The sequence below is a fragment of the Neovison vison genome, chromosome 13, assembly GCF_020171115.1.
Source record: "Neovison vison isolate M4711 chromosome 13, ASM_NN_V1, whole genome shotgun sequence".
NCBI classification, from domain to species: Eukaryota; Metazoa; Chordata; class Mammalia; order Carnivora; family Mustelidae; genus Neogale; species Neogale vison.
Genome location: NC_058103.1, coordinates 144,025,432 through 144,045,372, shown reverse-complemented (window position 1 = coordinate 144,045,372; position 19,941 = coordinate 144,025,432). Strand labels below are relative to the sequence as shown.

Genomic DNA, 19,941 nt, shown 5'->3' with positions numbered 1-19,941 from the left:
CAATGTACAAATAAAAGGCTAAATTTAAAAATGGGATTTTAAATAGCTGGAAAGTGGGATGGCTGGGTGGCTCAGTCAGTTAAGCATCTGCCTTTGGCTCAGGTCATGATCCTGGGGTCCTGGGATCGAGTCCCACATCAGGCTCCCTGCCACGTGGGGAGTCTCCCTCTCTCTGCCGCTCCCCTTGCATGTGCACTCACTCTGTCTCTCTGACAAATAAGTTAAATCTTTTTAAAAATAGCAGAAAGCATTAATCTCATAACTTTAAAGATGTGTAAGACACATTATTGAGAAACACGAAAATTTGCAATTCTTAGCAAATTTACCTACCAGGGTTCAATGCAATTTCAGACAAAACCCACAGAGGGTGTTTTGTTGTTTTTTTACCTTCTGGAAACTTACAAGCTGATTTCAAACCAAACTGAAAATGCAAGGAACCAAGAAGACTGAGCCAGTCTTGACAAAGAACGAGAAAACTGGACAAATTACGTAGAGATATCAAAACTTGTTTTGAAGTTACAGTATTTCATACGCAGTATTATTGATAAAACATAAATCAATCAATGGAGGAAAACAGATATTCCAGAAAGGGACTCTCATATATAGTCATTTGCTTTATGACAAATTTGATACTCCTGATACATTGGGGAAAAGATGGTCTTGGAAGACTCATGGTCCCATGTAAAAAAGGTAGAAAATAAAAATAAATGTGCATCCCTACTTCACACTATATTAAAAAAATAAATTCCACACAGAAGGTAAATCCTAATAGGAGAAATAAAGTAAAACAGCTACTTGGGGATAACAAAATAGGCTACTCTGTATGACCCTGGAGCTGGAATACAGTTTTTGGAGGAAACAAACAAGAAATACATATAAATGAAAAATACTTAAAAATTAGATATAGGGGGTGCCTGGGTGGCTCAGTGGATTAAAGCCTCTGCCTTCAGCTCAGGTCATGATCCCAGGGTCCTGGGATCGAGCCCCGCATCGGGCTCTCTGCTCAGTGAGGAGCCTGCTTCCTCCTTTCTCCTCTCTCTCTGACTGCCTCTCTGCCTACTTGTGATCTCTGTCTGTCAAATAAATAAAATAAAATCTTTAAAAAAATTAGATATAGTCAGGGGTGCCAGGGTGGCTCCATTGGCTAAGCATCTGACTCTTGGTTTTGGCTCTGCCCATGACTTCAGGGTTGTGAGATCGAGTCCCGTGTTGGTCTCCAAGTTCAGCATGGCGTCTACTTGAGAGTCTGTCTCTCCCTCTCCCCTCTGATACTCTCTCTCTCTCAAATAAATAAAGAAATCTTTTAAAAACATTAGATATAGTCGAAAGGCAGTTGTTTGACTGACTGAGCTAGCCAGGCATCCTGCTTTTCTACTATTTAAAATCCAATTTTTTAAATTTAGATTTTCATTTGTACATTGATAGGGTATACAGGTGGACATGACATTTAGATATTGACATTCTAACCTGTGATTTTGTATGTTACCAAGACATTACAAAGAATGTAAAAAGGTAAACCAAAGAGTGAAAAGACCCATTTATAATATATATATCCCACAAATAAATATATATATATATACCTCTATACATCAATAAGGAAAAGAAAAACAACCCATTTTTTTAAAAGATTTTATTTATTTATTTGTCAGAGGGAGAGAGCACAGGCAGACAGAGAGGCAGGCAGAGGGAGAAGCAGGCTCCCCGCTGAGCAAGGAGCCCGATGTGGGACTCGATCCCAGGACTCTGGGATCATGACCTGAGCCGAAGGCAGCTGCTTAACCAACTGAGCCACCCAGGCGTCCCAACCCATTTTTTTTTAAATGGGTAAAAATCTTCCACTGACATTTCACAGAACAGAATGTCCAAAGGGCTATTAAGAATGTGAAAAGGCAAACCAAAGAATGAAAAAGACCTATTTGTAATACATATATCTCACAAATATATATATATACCTCACAAATAATATATATAAATATATGTATTTATATATATATTATATAATATATATATATATCAACAAGGAAAAGAAAGACAAGAAAAGAAAGACAACCCATTTTTTTTAAATGGAAAGTATCTTCCATCGACATTTCACAAGAGAATGTCCAAAGGGCTATTAATCATCAATATCAAGAAACACTAATTTGCATACCACAATGAGATGCCACTGTCTCTCAGGGCTTATAAGGATGTTAACATCATGAAGACAGACAACACCAAGTGGTAACCACAAGACAGAAGAAAACAAACCCTTGAATCTAATTTGTGGACAATAAATTGATGACACTCCTTTAGAAAATAATTAGGGATTGTCTTCTAAAGCTGAATATGCAGATATTCTAGAAACCTCCCCGCAGAAATGCATACACTGAGCACCAGAAGATATCAAGAATGTACACAGCAGCACTATTTTTATTAGCTTAAAACTGTAACCAGCATAATGGATTAATTAATCGTGATAAAATCATTTGACAGAATATTGTTGAACACAGAGAGAAAAAAAAGCAAGCTAGACACAAAAGAGTACATCCAAGGATTTCTCTTTTTTTTTTAAAGATTTTATTTATTTATTTGAGACGGGGTGGAGAGGGAACAGGAGCAGGGGGAGGGGCTGAGCAGGGAGCCTGATGCAAGGCTTGGTCCCAGGCCCCTGGGATCATGATCAGGGATTTCTTTTATATGATGCTCAGAAACGGGCAAAACTAATATGGTGGTAGAAATTAGGGTTATGTTTATTTTGGGGAACAGGGTATTATTGTCTGATGTGTCTGGATTGCTGGTCAAGTTCTTTTTCTTGATTTGGTGGTGGTTGCATGGTGAGTACATTTTGAGACAGTTTCTCAAGCTGTGCAGTTGTAATCTGTGTTCTTAAAATTAACAGATGATCCCTATGCATTGTGTGTTCCAAAAGAGACAGAAATCCTAATTTTTTTTTTTAAGATTTTTATTTATTTGACAGACGAGATCGCAAGTAGGCAGAGAGACAGGCAGAGAGAGGAGGAAGCAGGCTCCCTGCTTAGCAGAGAGACTGATGCGGGGCTCAATCCCAGGACCCTGGGATCATGACCTGAGCTGAAGGCAGAGGCTTTAACCCACTGAGCCACCCAGGCGTCCCAGAAATCCTAATATTTTAAAGAGTTATTTCCTCACATTGGTTCCTTAGTCTCTAGAAATCCAGCCTTTGCATATTAAGTTAAGGACACAGAGTAGGTACCTAAGGTGTTTGTCAAATTTAATAATGATGCAGAATTGAGGGTACATAATAGCAGAGTAAACAAGTTAGAATGGAAATTGTTAAGTGGCAAAAAGAACAGGATTAGCAAAAATAGAAATACTTAAAGTGGAATAAATGTAATGTCCTACAATTAGAGTCAAACAAGGGCCCAAGTGAAGGACAGACACATTTCGCTAAGAAGTAGATTTTGAATGAGAGAGCCAGAGGTTTTTGATGGCAATTTGTTCAGAATAAATCAGAGGCCGCAGATGTCAAAAATTAATTTAATCACAATTGCCTCTGGAGAAGTAAAGAGGCCATATATTAAGAGAATAATCAGTCCAATGTACCTCCTACTGGCCAATTTATGTCTAATAGAGTGTTTCTCATGCCTGAGTATGGCATTTTAGAAAACACCAGGACACCTCAAGGAGGAGGAACCAGAAAACCAGGAGAAATGGGAATGTTTGTAAACAAAGGACAATTAATGATGTACAGTTGTTGCAGTTACTTCTAACTTAGAACATTTTTTAGTGGAAAATAAACCCAGCTCAGATTACAAAAAAAATTCTATATCTCAAACAACTTAGAAAGCAGAGAATATGTTATAATCTTAAAATCTGCATTGGCTAATTCAAAAGTTGACTCTATAATTACACTAATGTTGAAGATCCATGTGTAAGAATATTTTTCATGTAATGTGAATAAAAACTATTTCTAAGTTAAAAAAAAAAAAAAAGGACAACTAAAGATATGGGAGATGTTTATCCCAGAAGTGAAAAGGGCTCAAAGGGGTCTTGATAGGAGATTCCGAATTCTCCCAGTGGGAACGTGAATAAATGTACCTGCTGTCAGAAAGCAGGGGAAGGCAAAAGGAAGGATCATGTGCACCCAGATTCCAGCTCTATATTAAATTCAACAGTTGTTGAGTATCTATTGCTGGCAAGAAATAACTCTCCATGGTTATAGCTGTCTTGATATGCTGTGTCCCGCTTTTAAAAACTTCCGTTCTCTGGAAATGTTTCAGCAGAAGCCAGATGAATGGTTATCAGTGATGTTGTTGGTGAAGTTAGACTGGATGATGATTTTTTGGTGCGTGATTAAAGCCCTGAAGTTCACTGCATGAATAGGAATTTGTTGACAGCAGGAGGGCAGCCCAGGATGCCCGGGGTGCATGAATAAAGCCATAAACACACACACATGTCAAAGAACACTAAAGGGCCAAGTGAGTTAATGGTCTGCCCAGCCACGGCCGAAGAGGAAGACCAGCTCTCTGATGGCAGCTTAGAACTGAGAAGCTGTGTTGCTCTGTTGATGGGCCATGGGAGTAGGGAAGCATGAGAGGTATCAGGACTGATTTTCTGGAAACAAGTTTGTTGAAGAACAAGGAGGGCTGATTTGCTCGGGAGCCAGAACGTGGGTTTTTGGACAGACCAAGTATGTATGAGATGAGGGTTTTAAGGACTAATGGATTCTAAATTGTTCTGTATGTTCACCTTCCTATCCTTCTCTTTCTCCTGATTGTCAATAACAGACAGCTACTACTACATTGGGGGGATCATTAAATTACATTTTAAATTTCCTGTTAGCAGAAAAGTATTTAAGTATTTTTTTCTCTCCAACAAAACAAGAAAATAATTTTATCTTTCTTAATTGGGGTCTTTTGGTCTTGGTTTAGGTTGAAGTCTAATAAGAAAATAAATCTCCCCAGCTTCTAGAGATCACTGAGCTCTGGGTGCCAGAGCCAAAATGATCAACAGATTTGGGAGGAGGGAGTCAGTTCAATGACAAGTCACGTCTCACACAGGACACAAAACAAAAGCACAGAAACAGTGAATGAGCAGAGAAAGTCGTTCCCTAAAGAGTGGGGTAATCAAGCAAAGGCTCAGAGAAAAGCAGAACACAGAAAACGTGGGGGTTGAAAGAGAAACATGAGAGATGGGAAGAACAGTGCGGGCTCCTGGTGCTTTCCATTGCTCTAAGAATACAGGACGTTTTTCCTTCAAAACGCTCTATCTTACTACTTGGGTTACTTTGAGCAAGACGCTGTTACTTCTAACCAATAGATCCCCTAGGCCAGTGTTTCTCCATCCTGTCTCTGCACTAAAGTCTCCTGAGATTATAAAAATACCGATGCCTGGAGCCCACCTCCAGAAAGTTTCAGGTAATTGGTCTGCAGTGACACCAGAACTGTGGGATTTTTTAAACTTTTCCAAGTGATTCTAATGCGCAGCTGGTGTTGAAAACCACTCTGGTCCCGTCAAGAGTTGAGAGCAGTGGATCTCACGTGTCAGGAGTGTTAGAATCGCCTGGAAGAGTTTCCAAAGTACAGTCTGTAAACCACTCCCCAGCATTAATGTGATTCAAGTAAGTCTGGGGTGGGCGCCGGGAGTTTGCATTTCTAGCAAGTCCTTGGTGATGCTGAGACCTTGGACCTACGTCCATGTTTTGGAAGTCTCTAGGCTAACGGAACCAACAGAACTGTTGGATCTTTAATCCTCGGCCATCACAAATTTGCCACCAACCTTTGCACCTCAGTGTCTCTATGTGAATTAAACACCCACCATTCTTATGAAAAGTGTGCAAAAAAAAAAAAAGAAGAAGAAGAAGAAGCTGTGTCTTAGCAACAGATTTCTCAATAAAGCCAGAAGCTTTGCCTTCGTGGTGACAGGGCACCCCTTAAATGCTCAAGTCAACTGAAGAAAAGAGTTTTCTTTTTTTATCACCCCCCCCAAACCTGACAGACTCTGGAAGCTGAGGTAAATGATGGAGTAGAGACCTAGTCACCTGTGGGACTGAGCCCTGCTTAGCCCTGGGACTTCTAGCGGCCTCTGGAGACTCAAAATAGAGGAGACGCTGACATTGTCCTGTTTTTGCTCAAATGACATCTCTAAAAATAAATGCTTGTTAATTATAAGAAACATGTATGCCACTATACTATAGGTGGTAATTACAAGACAAATTATCAAGTTATTTCTGTTGAGGGAGCTTTTTCTTTCCAAAGGAAGATGTAGTGCTTATTTTCCCTTTCGGTAGAATTCTGTGCCAGGTGGGTAGGAAGTGTGCCCAGTGGCGGCACTCGAACATTCATGGGCTAACCTATGGTCTTATCTTGCTTATTTATCAATTGACTCAGCAAATACTTACCGGATGCTTGCTTTGTGGCAGGAGAAATTAAAATGTTAATACAGCGTTATTCTTAATAGAACAATAGTTATTTTATTGAAGACTTATAATGCTTCAGATAATGAACTAAAAACTTAATACACATTATCTCATGATGAAGCAGGTGCTACCATTATTCTCATTTTGCAGCTGAGAAAACTGAATTCAGATCAAATAAGCAACTTATCTTTTCCAGGCACACCCAAGTCTGTACTTCTCTTAAGTACGTGAATAAATATCTGAACCCCACCCAGTATGTCCTAACCCAGAATCCATGCTTCAAAACACTTTTTATTAAAGATTTTATTTATTTATTTGACAGAGAGATCACAAGTAAGCAGAGAGGCAGGCAGAGAGAGAGGAGGAAGCAGGCTCCCTGCCAAGCAGAGAGCCTAATGCGGGGTTTGATTCCATCCCAGGACCCTGAGATCATGACCTGAGCCGAAGGCAGAGGTTTAACCCACTGAGCCACCCAGGTGTCGCAATGCTTCAAAACACTTTTAAAATTTCTGTATTGCCTTTTCCAGGAACTTGTGTTTGGATGATCCCATGAGTAAAGAGGCAATCATATTGCCATGAGAGGAGGATGGAAGTAGAGGTAGGAACAGGGTCAATGGGAACCCAGATAAGGGGGTATGTGCACGAGTCGAGGAGCATCATTCATACTGTGCTCCATAATGATGGTATCCATGAGGGTGTGCGATGTAGGGGTCCTAGGATTCTCGAGGCAGAGGGGAGGGTGTTCCGAATTTGAGTATCACTGGGTAAGAGCCATCCAAGCCAAGGGAATGAGGAAGAAGGCATCATGGATCGGAGGAGTTTCACCTATTGAGAATAAGACTTCAGAGTGAAAGGAAAGGAGAACGGACCTCGGAGCCTACAAGTGGGCAGATCAGTGATACCCCTGCACACCACTCTGGGATGTCTGGACATTTCTCCGAAGGTGGTGAAGGAGCCATTAAAGTGTTTGCACAGGAGGAGCAGTATGGTCAGGTCACCAGGACAGGAGTTCCAAGAGTAGACAAGAGGGATGGACACCAGGCCCCAAGAGTTGACAAAGGCCTAGCTAATGCAGCAGAAGTATGGTGCTTAAAGAAGCTTACACATGGAGAGAAAGGAAGTTCAGTGAGAGGGGAAGGAAGTAAAATCTACAGGAGTTGGAGACAAAATGGATCTAGGGCCAAGTGAGGAAGAGGTTAAGGATACTCCCTAGATTTCTGGCTTAAGTGAACAGGCAACATGATTGTGCTTTTCCCCAAGGCAAAGAATATAGGCAGGGATGAAGATCTGGAGGTTTCATTTCATTAAGTTGTGTTTTGCTTGAGCTGGAGTGGTTAGTTTTGAACTTGCTTGCCCTGGGCTAAACTGACTCCCCTGCGTCTCGCTTTTTCCATCAGCAAACTATATGGTGTTGATTGGATTACGATTTTAAAATCAGGCTCTTCTGCATCTCCCTGGTACCTTTGCCAATGAATTCTTGTCTGAGCTAAATTGCAAGGTTAATTTAATTCATGCAAACGTGAGTTCCATCATTTCTTGCTCAACAAAGAGATCGTTTGGGGCCACATTGCTATGCTCCTCACGTGCCTTCCCCACCTTTTGCCTCCATTCCTTGGTCCCATTCCTGTTCCTCTGTAAGCTAATTGGGCCCTTTATGCACGAGGTTAACCCCCATCTCAAATGCACCCCCCCACCCAGGCATTCTCCTGCTCCCCACAGCATACCTATCCCTGATTGTGTTTACTGCTCTGCCAGCTTTAAGTTGCTGTGTTTTCCATTCCTGACATCTGGGTCTTATTCCCGCTTCCCAGCAGTGAGACCTCTGCATTATTTATGCCACTGCCACAGGAAAATGAAGGTGAGGCTGAACTGTGAGAAGGCACATTCTGGGGTATGTGATGGAAATCCAGAACAGCAATGCTTCCAATTAAGCCCAGCAAGGCTCACAAAGGCCCTGGAGACTCCAACGTGTGCACAATACTTTGCAGGCGGCATTCAGCCCAAGCTTGAGTGGAACATCTCTATGAGGGAAATGATATTGGTGGCATAGCCAACTGTCTTCCAAGAGCCCCATCTGCAAGACCAAATTTTTCAGACCTTTTACGGACAGTCATGCTCTCTCCTTAGTGTTTCATCTGAGTGATAGCAACATCCAGTTATGGCTGAGGAGAACCACAGGGGGCCTGGGCAGAATTTATTCCTAAAACTACCTGAGAGGAGATTTTACGCTCCATTCCCTTTCCTAAAGGGAAAGACTTTTACTAAAATTGGGCAACTATGGGCTAAGGTTCCAACATGGCCTTAGAAAAAGCAGCCTTTGCTTACACATCACTTGGGTCCCCTCCAATGGCGAGTGTGGGGTGATTATTTCACATTAAACTCAGAAGAAGCTTCAATAACTAACCAGCAATGAGACTGCCCAGAGTGGGACCCTTTATTACATGTTATAAAATGCTGGAGGACGTTTTCTGACATCCCATTGCTATGTATTACATTGTCCTTCTTTCCAAGATAATTTAATTACACTGAACATGCCCATGAAAATTAACATGAAACGTACAATCTAATACGTGGCTCTGTCTCGGACATAACAGTCTCCGGTAACTAATGTTAAGTTTAATATCTGCTATTTACTAAACTGCCTGATAGGTATCAGTCACACTGGTAAGATTTTACACACATCTACACTCAGTAGCGACATCCTGCAAGGACAGTATCATCCAAATTTTCAGATGAGGTTCCCACTTCTCCTAAAGTTAAAGGAGATTAACCGCTTGCCCATGGCCACCCATTACAAAGCAATGTTTCACCTCAGACTTTGATCAGTCTGGCTTTAAAGGTTTTCCACAAAATATTTTAAATCATCGGACATGCCAGTGATGAAGAAAAATATAACAAGATTGTCAATTACCCATATTCAGATGGAACTACCGGGCTTACTCTGAGCTCCTACCTTGGCTAATTTCCACTCCCTGTCTCTGGCTGGCTGGACCTCTGTGAGCAGTGAGGGGGGATACCCTGAGAGGGCATTCAGAAGGTTCCTCGGGAGTTAGAACTGTTCCTTTTCCCCACTTTTAGAGGTGGGAGGGAGAGAAGCACCAGCCTGGGTGTCACGTTTGGACACAGCCTGGGTGAGGCCACTGCCTTCTGTCTCACTCAGTTATAGGTACTGAGGTTCTCAATGTAGAAGTATTGATCTACCCATTTTGTGCACCACTCCCAATCAGGGTAGATGGGTTATTGGGACCCCTGTCTTCCCCAAGACGTGGGGCCTAGACTAATCTTTTTGATCCATTGCAGATGTCCAGGTTGTCTGGATAAACCCAGAGGCTGGGGTACAAATGCTGACCCACTACCATACTTACTTCCTCCATGTAAAAAGGCTTAACTCAGTTTCCTGATTTGCATTCCTATCTTCAAGGGCTGCCAGTAGTCTTGGCCCCCGAGGGGCTCTTTTGGGCTTTATGGTTGGCAACTCCCACTTTCTGGGACTAGAACTTCGAGGTCTACCTCTGGTGCCATTTTCTGTGATCAATGTTACCTTGCTCCACTCACCAACCAGTCCTCCTCAGACATGTGTCCTGAACAGATGCAGCACAGTCCCCTGTTTCTTCATCTGATGTCTGTTTTTACCTGTGGCCCTCCCTCGTAGACAGCAGTCTTATGGCAAAACTAGCCCATCTGGTCCTGTCTCCACACATTTCTTGCCTCCTCCCCACTCCACAAGCTCTAGGCAGAGGCACCATCACATTAATTTAGGGAACTACCCTCCTACTTTCCCCTCTACTCAACCTCCTAGCTTTGCTCTGTCTCACAAAAATATGACAAAGAGGGAACTGGCTCAAAGTTCTTTGAAAAATCTGACTGACCCTCCCCATGGCACATAGAAAACCCCAGATTTCCACCCCTGTGATGCACACAAAAGATACATTAGAGATACCAGCAAGGGAGAAAAAAGAAAACTTCTCTGCTTGTCAACATAAATTTATTCAAGAAACTTTAGCAATTCACTTAAATGTGGAAGTACTGGTGTCTATAAAAATACCTACAGAACATGGTTTCTGGTATTTAGAGAAGCACTGTTTAATCTGTATTCTGATACAGTGGGAACAATTTTAAATAAAAGAATATGAAATCAAATTTAATTTTTTTTTCACCCAGGATCTCCAAGAACATTCTGTACCCCGCCCCCCGAACCATATCCTTACACATGAAAAGAGGGGAATTCTAGATGTAGTACCTTAGCATGAATCAACAAAAATGAGCAAAAATAACACTTGTCCTTCTGCCACTTCTGAGGCATAAAGTGGAAATAAATAGTGAGTATAGTGTATCTTGAGGCCTTGGGGAACTCAGGTTTTAGGAAAAGACATGCCATACATTTCTGCAATCTCCTTTTGTGTCTCTTAGAAGAAGCTGATTAACTAAAAACATATGCCGGAGGGACAGAATAAGACCAGGAAAATCATTTAAGTAGCTAAAAATTCTGTTCCACTGGGCCCCAGAGAAAGATAAAACCAAAATATGCCCACCCTGTCCCTTGGCAGAAGGCGGCCTAGTTTGTATAAGTTGTAAATGGAAATCAATGAGCTCTTCAAAAAGCACTGAAATCCCTTTACCAGCACGCACTCCTATAGTGAGATCCAGGAGGAAAGAATCGATACTGCTCCTAATTCCAAAGCCCAGATTCTTCATAGGGACACAGGGGCCAGGCCAGCTGCAACACAGAAGCCTAGAAGAGGCTGTTGGCCTGCCTTCTTGGGAGCCTGAGGGAGACTCACAGTTTTCTTCCAATCCCCCTAGCCATGTCCACACCTCCCGGCCCTCGTGCGGACCTCCCCAAAGAGGAACAGATTCAGTGCCTCCTACTAGCTGTGGAGTCTGTTCTTTGGGCTTCTCTGCTGGCATGGCTTGTCCTTTGGCTGGACATTTCTGACTCATAAATAGATCTTTCTCCTACAGCCTTTCCACTCTGCTGTGTGCATGCCTGCATGTTGGTCTGCCTCATTTTGGGCAGGTCCCTTTGTCTCCTAGCTGTGCTTCAAATCCCTGTGAGTATGCTTTGATTTGTTTCCCTTTAATTTTCTATATTTATGTAAATATGTGCCTACAGTGACACGCACAGACAGCGAATGACTTTTCAGTCAACGAGTTTGGGTGTAAGTGACTCTTTAATTGAGATATAGAACATTTCTACTAACCTCAAAAGTCCCCCTGGACTCCATTATTGGATCCCTTGCTAGAGGCAACCAATGTTCTGATTCCTCGATCTTGAACTTTACATAAGAAGAAACAGAGGAGGTATACCCTCTAGTGTCTATCCTATGTCACTCAACATGCTTCTGAAGTCCATCTATTACTGCATGTACCAGCAGCTCATTACTGCTGGGTTCTGTCTTGTTTATTTCTTACTGAATAGTATTCCAATGTATGAGCATACTCTTATTCACTATGCTTCTGGGTTTTGGATCCAACACCTGGAACAGAATTTTTGAGCCTCTCTCATAAATTAGAGACAGAAAATCGGGCTCAACAAAATGGGAAAGAGACTATAATGTCAGTGTCATATCAAACGAATCTACGCCAGCAAGTAATAAGAAGCGTTCCTTCCTTTGCTCCTTGCAATCACCCCAACTGCAGAAAACTTGTCAGAACACCAGTTTCACAAGGAAGAACATCTAAGAGATCACAGGCAGTCCTGTTGACCCTCTGGGAAAAGACTATTATATTTCTGTACTTTACTGTAATAAAAACAAACAAACAAACAAAAACTCTTATTAATCCTTCAAGTGCAGCTTAAGTGGCATCTCTCCTCTCTGGTTTTTCCATAACCTTGAGGGAAGATGACTCAACCTTTTATTTGTGTTCCTACAACAACTCACATGGACTTTTGTTGCAGTTTTTACCATTTTGTACTTCTTGGTTCTTTGCAGACCCGACCTTCTAACAAAGTAAACTATAGAAACCACCTGCCCCCATGTGCAAAAAAAGGACCATCTTTTTCCTTTCTGGTGATTATACACACTTGCTGTAGAAGAATGGACACATGGATGACTGCCCAGATGGATGGGTGGGTGGATAGGTGAATGGGTATATGGATGGATAGATGGATGAGTGGATGAATAAGTGGATTGGTGGATAGATGGGTAGATGGGTGGACTGATGGATGGATGGTTGGATGATTGGATGAATGAATGGATGGGTGGATGAGTAGATGCATCAATGGATGGATGGATAGATGGATGGGTGGATGGGTGGTTGGATGAGTAGATCAATGGCTGGATGGGTGGATGGATGGGTGAATGCGTATATGGATGGATAGATGTATGGGTGGATGGGTGGATGGATGGATAGATGAAACAGTATGTAAATATTGCCATACTTTCTATAAACTCAGTGATCTGTCTGGTCTTCAGCAACCCCTGGCAGTATCAGGATATTTCTTTCTCTCACTATCTCACATTCTCATTGGTTCTGGGAGTTCAAATTATTCTACTTATCAACAGGCAAATGTCCGAGTACCACCTACAGGTTATATCTCCTAGCCACCAGAAGTAGCTTCCTGATACTTTCGTTCCTATGAGCTAGAGATTGGACAGAGTCAGTTAATCTATAACCACATAGCCCAAGAGCCAATCTGGACACCATGGTTAAGTTTCTGTGTCCAGGACAGGTCTGGCTCTAGTAAGAGTGGCACTGCTTCTGCTGTCAGCAGGCGGCTGGTTAAATACAGCCTCACAGGGAACTAAAAGGTGATGTTGAGCCCATTAGAGAGTTTTGTAACACTGTGAATAGCATTTAGTACTCAGCTGTTTCTCACCCACCTCTCAGATGCTCCCAGCAGGAAACAAGTCTGTAGCTGTCATGTTTACAGTTAATTAATGTTTATTTATATTTTTTAAACAAGGCATTCACCTGTCGCACTTTAAAATAAATGTTCTGCTCTTCAATTAGAGGTTGTCAGAGTAGAGAAGAATTCTGTTTGTTATGGGTTGAATGCGTGTATATTTAAATGTGTATCAGGTGAGGACTTCTTTCCCTGTAATCTCTCTTCTCACAGAGGCTAAGTTTTCTTTTCTCAGAGAACACATCCTTCCCAGGTCTTGATTGTAAGACTGGTATTCTGCTATACAGGCCATGACCTTGCTTCTAGAGGGTAGACAACATAGATTATAATGTCTCCTTAGATGGGGTGGCGAGGATTAGCATGAAAATACTGCACACTGTACAGTGTAGAGCAAGGATTTTAAAGGAGAAAGGACATTGTTACATTGTTTGTTCTCTTTGTAGTCAAGTATTGCCTCAAACCTTGCACATTGCCAAGAAAGGTCTGGCTCCTGAGAGATCACTTGAACACTCTTAGAATAGTCTTCTAGACAAGACTGTCTTCTTTACCAGGACCTTGGGTCATGCCGATGGTTGATGCTGACAGTATAATCTATGGTGAAGGTCTTGGGCCATAATGTGTCAGTCTGACCTCTAAAGAGGCTGGAGACGGAGTAACTAAGTAAGATCAGCCGTGTGGGGTTATTACTATACCTGAGCCCCAATAAAAATCCTGGACATCAAAGTTCAGACGAACTTTCCTGGTTGGCAATACTCTCCATGTTACCACACATCACTGCTGAATTAAGCTCTGTCCATACAGCTCCACGGGGAGCAGATGCCTAGAAACCCACCCTGTCTCTCCTGGATTCTGCCCTATGCACTCTTTACCTTTGCTGCTTTTCATCTGTATCCCTTCACCATAATAAACTATAATTATAAGCACAGCAGCTATTCTCAGTTCTCTTTGTCCTACGGAATCAGTGAACCAGAGGATAGTCTTGGGGACCACAATACCCTCTCTCAGAGAGTACGTGATAAAGATAGTCTGGGTTCCAGGGTGGAAAACAGGTCAGAACTGAATGCCAACTCTGCCAATATACCTCCTGATGACCTCAGGAAAATCACTTGACCCCTTAGTCTTTTTGAGACTATAGTAAGATTCTATACTAGATATTCACTTAATATTTCAATAGATATTCATTGAACATGCCACCATTTTAATCACATAGTATATGTTGAAACAGTGGTTAATGGGAGAGGTGATTGTTTGGCCCATCTGTGGGCTTCCCCACACTATTTTACATTCCTTGGTTAGACAAGCACTCTAAGTCTGGACATATGCCCCCTCAATAGTTTTGCAGAGAACATGTTCACAGTTTGTAGCCGATAAATTATTGTTCTTAGACCGTTAACTTGGCTGCCATTACTTCTTTCCTTATCCTAAGCTTAGGCCTCTGGTTCCAAATACACACCCTCATCAATTGATGATGAAATTACAACCTGTTAAGTCCATCATCAATTGAAAATATCATACACTGAAAATGTATTTAATACACCTAACCTACCAAACACAGCTTAGCCTCCCCTCCCCTCAGCACTCAGGATACTTACATTAGCGTGCAGTCGGGTGAAATCATCTAACACAAGGCCTATTTTATAATAAAGGGCTGATTATCTCATGTAATTTATTGAACACTATACTGAAACCGAACAAAAGGATGGCGGCTTGGATACCGAACTGTGGCACCGGTAGACGTTGCTCATCCTCCTGATCGTGTGGCTGGCTGGGAGCTCTGGCTTGCAGCCGCTGCCCAGCAGCACAAGGGAGGATCGAACCACGTGTCTCTTGCCTGAGGAAAAGACCAAAGGTCAAAATATGAAGTATGGTTCCTACTGAACGTGAATCAGCGTCACTCGATAGTAAAGTTAAAAAAAAAAAGAAACAAAGAAAGAAAGAAAGAAAGAAAGAAAATCCTAAGTAGCAACAATCAGTAAGTCTGAGGGTGGATGATCCATCATGTTTTCTCTCAATTGTACAGTGGCTAAACCCGACTCATAAAAGTACCTGGGACAGTGCCAGGATCATCTCTGGAACGGAGTGAGTACTACTTGAACATGAATATGAACATCGAGAGCATTTCTTCCAAACACTACTTATTAGATACATATCCTTTGTTGACCAATAACTTAAAACCCAGAAAAATAAAGACATAGAAAATGGGATAAAATGCATTTTTTGTACACCTCTTACCAACGGGTGTTGAACCAATGTTTTCCACTATTGTGGATTAAACTGTGTCTCCCCCCTCCAAAAAATAAAAAGCATGTTGAAGCTCTATTCTCAGTGCCTGTGAATGGGACCTTATTTAGAGACAAGTCTTTGAAGAGGAAATTGAGTTCAGATGAGGCCCTACTCACTGTGGTGGGCCCTAATGAAATCACCCCAATCCAGTGACTGCTGTCTTATGAGAAGAGGGAAGTCTGTACACAGACACACAGACACGCAGACACGCAGACACACACACACACACACACACACACACACAGGATGGCAGAGGATTGAGACTGGCTGCCACAAGCCAAGGGATACTCGGGACCCCCAGCAATCAGCTGAAGCCAGGAATAGGCAATGAAAGGTTTTCCCTAGAGCCTTTGGAGATATCATGGCTGGCTGATGTCCTGATCTTAGATGTCTAGCTTCCAGAAAAGTGAGAGAATGTGTTTCTGTTCTGCTTCAAGGTACTCAGTCTGTGGTGCTTTATTATGGCAGCCCTAGGAAAGGAATACATCCCCCATTAAAGCCTGTCACACACAGGTCTATGGCTTGTATCCGGGTTTCTTTCCTTGACAGAAAGTAAGCTTCCTCGTGAAAGATGGAAGGAACCAGCCAAGAGTGTGGAGGCAGAAGGAAGTGACTCACCCTGGGACTTCGGCCAACACTGCTCAGGTAGTACAGGAGCCCTTTGGCGTGGTAGATCGTTGGCTGGAGTCGAGCGCTGGGAGAGAGCCACTGTCTGTTCAAATCCTCCCCTTTCAGTGAGCATCTGTGGCTGCGGGAACAAACAAGGAGCAAATAAATACTCGTCGAGAAGAAAATAACTTGAGAAAATAGAGCTCGACAAGACAAACAAACTAATGAATCCCGCATCCCTCTGACTTCTGCCCAACTGGCATCCATTGCAGATGTCCAGAAAGCTGCGGATCTGTCATTCAAGCTCCTGAAGGGTTGGGATTATTCCCAGGCCCCCAAAAGAAATGGAGCCATATTTGACTTGCTATTGGGTTATCGCCGTTTCAGGACAAAGTTTGGGAAATGATAGTTCCCCGTTACATGCATCTACAGAGAATGAATTCGATAAATTTTTCTGGGCTCTGGGGCCTTCAATTCTACAAATAATTGTCATGCCGGGTGACGTGTATACACTATTTCCGGCTGGCCCAATAACTCTGCCAGGTAGATAGTACTGCATCCCAGTGAAGAGACTAGAACTTCAAAATGATTACATAAATGGCCCAAGATCACATAATTAAGAGCTAGGCTTCATATCCAGGGCTGATTTGCCTCGGAGAAAGCATACGGCTCTTTCTCCCATCTTATCCATACAGGTGACACTGAACACTTGACCTTTACCCAGAGAGCCCGAGTATCTTTTGCGAAGACATCATGACACATGAGCGGAGTCATCCGTCCCCTCCTTTGGGAAACGGAGATGTTCACACTGGAAAGCATCAAGTCACTTTACAAAGTTGACGCAGCTGGTTATGAGAGAGCGGCCTGCGATTCAGGGGGAAGCCAAGATGCTGAGCTGTCTGGTCAGGTCATCCAAAAAAAGAGATGCTCTGAAATGACCAAGTGCAGCCAGCCCAAGCTCGGGGGAGGCCCCCAGCAGGCCTGCTACGATGCTATTTACTCAGGCAAGCTAACAGGAGAGACGCCACGAATGGAGGGGAGGCAGCCCAGCATCCCCCTCCTCCTTCCCCCATGCCCAGGCCAATCTCCTGCAGCCCTAGTCCTTCCGCACATCAGGTCCTTCAAATAGGTCACAGATCCCTCAGAGCAACCCTGTCCGCTGTCCCTTTGCCGGGCCACTCCCTTCTGCTCCTATTAGTTACAAGACCTGCCAGAGATCCCCTTAATCAGAGTTTCTCATAAACCACTTTGGGCGGGGTTTTACTGTTATTTAGTTATTTTTACCTCTCTTTCCTAGGACGGTGAGCCTCCTGGGGGCCGGAACAGTGCTTTGTTAACATCAAAACCCTAATAGAGTAACTGCCAAAATCAGTATTCGGTAAATAATTTGGAAGGAATAAATGCACTAGCATTTAAATATAGAACCAGATACGTTTTCTGTGTGTGTGTGTGTGTGTGTGTTTTTTAATCACTATTTTCAATAAATCTTGGAGGTGGAAGGAAAAAGGTTCAGCCTCCTTCTTTCACCACTTTCTCATCTTCGTGTTTCTGAAATTATCTTTAAATATTAGTTTCTCGGTGCTTGTCAGCCTCCTCTTACAGATCGCTAGAAACTAAAAATCTTTAGATTAATCATTTATCCCGATCTCACCATTAAAATATTTTGACTTGAGAAATAGTAGGTTTTTTTTCACCTTCTTCTGTGATTTTTTTTGTCCTTTTCTTGCTATTTTTTTCTCCCTTCCTCTTTTTAATAGCAATGGCATCTAGAAATAGGGTTTATCTGTTCGGCCTGGCAACCAGGGATGGAGGTAAAACATAAAGGAAATCTTGAACAGTGATAGCAGCGGAACGAAGCAGTCGTCCCAGACTTGGTCCTGAGTGTATTTGCTGTGTTTAAATGAATTTCTTTTCTCAAATCAAGGTACTCGCAGGCACAACATCCCTGAGCCCTGGGACACGAACCGCTCTGTGATTCTCGTTGCCTTGACCTGGTTTCTCAACAACACTGGGGATTTGTATTTTTTCTTGGTAACATTAGAAGTGATGAAATCAGTAAGACCCTTTAAAATTAGCACTTCTATCTGTATAAATGAAAATGCAGGCAATGTATATATCCAGTAGCCATCAGTTCCATGTCAACTCTCTCTTTCCATGTGCTCCCTGGAGAACAAGTGTGGGGACAATATCTCCATGGAGAACATGTGTGGGGACAATGACTCCACGGAGAACATGTGTGGGGACAATGTCTACATGAGAAAATGCTCATAGCAAAAGTAGAAAAAAGTAAAGCTTGTGTTGCAGTCACAATAAGCCCTGGATTAGGGTTAAGAGGACAACTCCCAACTCACAGTCCTATTGCTGGATATGGGATTTGGGATTCTCTTTGAGAGTCAACAGCCCCATAGGCAAAAACTATAAAAATATGTGTAACCCACTTGCCCGAATTATGCTGAAGATCAAGTGAAATGATATTTCCATGGGGAAATATCTACAGAACTCTCTCTCTACCCGTGCCTCTCTTTAGGTCATGTCCATACCTATATCCATGTGCACATCCCCATCTCTATCTAAATTTACATCTTTGTCCCCATCTGGAAGGCTCAGGGATGCACAGTAACACATGGACAATGTTCATTGGTTGCTCACCTCACCCTAATTTTTTTTCATTATGTAGAATAATGAAGGAGCTCTATGCAGGTTGATTGGAAGGGATCCTCTTGGCTAGGAACCCCAAACAAGAGGCTGTGGTCCAATGACCAGCTCACTTGAGCAGACTCAGAGGTGGAAGCTATGAGACTAAAAAGAAAAGAATTCATCTAAGAAAAAAAACTCTGAGGCAGTAACAATGTAAATTTTTAATTGGACTTCAGGCTGTTAAACAGTGCAGAGGGGGCTGGTGGATGGCGTCTGAGATTATCTAATTATGTGGATTTGGAGAAATGACCCATGTAAGATGGAGGAAAGCCATTAGCTTTGGGTAAATTTTGTTGTGCAGGGTATGGAGAGAGTGATGCATTCATTCCCTTTGTATCCATAGGTTGTGTGGATTTGGAAGCCCATGTGTTTGTATTTGTACTCAGGGCTCTCTGCGTGGCTATGATTTGGAGAGTATCTCTGGGTCTGCCTATTGCTACAGCAGTCCCTGTATCTATGCAAGTGCAGATTATCACAATATGTACTACACGTAACTTGAGTGCTTTTCCTTTTAAAGCAAATCCATTTGCTTCCAATCTCCAAATCCATTTGGCATTTTGTGTTAATAATATCAGAGATTCATGCAGTCAGAGAAACTGCCGCTGTTCTTCCCAGAGATTTGTTTTAAGCATTTGAAGATGAAACGTACCCAATCTTATTATCTACTGTAGCATTTCTGAAATGACAGCTGCTCCCACTATGTGGAGAGAATTAGCAGATGGGCAGCTATGACTGGCTGGCAATAAATTCAGTGCCTCTAATTTCTGAAAAGGGGTCATCCCTCAAATAGAGTTTAAAGTCCTGCTTTGCTTATAAGAATAAAAGAGTGAGCACTGCTACTTTTTTTCTCCATTGAAAACTGCAAACTTACAGAGGAAAAAGAAAAAGAAAAAAAAAAAGAAGAAACACTTCTTTCTGGTTTTAATAGGTGATGCTAATTGATCCAACAAGTCTTCCCTATTTTTAAAGCTTTAGTTTAACTACAGTCTAGTTTAAGACAATGCTCATATGCACTGAACATGCTAGAGCTTGGGTGAAAAACCATCTGGTTTGTCCAGGAATGTTGCAGTTTTAGCTCTGAAAATGCTACCTCCCAGAGAACCCCTCAGTTTCTGGAAAACTGGAGCAG

General features: G+C 42.3%; 1 protein-coding gene across 1 annotated transcript in view; it reads right to left on the bottom strand.

Annotated features, from left to right (window-relative positions):
• The window catches only part of AGBL1 (AGBL carboxypeptidase 1), a 657,523-nt gene that overhangs the window by 327,280 nt on the left and 310,302 nt on the right, over nucleotides 1-19,941 (bottom strand). The window contains exon 18 of the mRNA XM_044232424.1: nucleotides 16,125-16,254. Coding sequence (XP_044088359.1) covers nucleotides 16,125-16,254 — 130 coding nt within the window. The remainder of the gene's footprint in view (nucleotides 1-16,124; nucleotides 16,255-19,941) is intronic.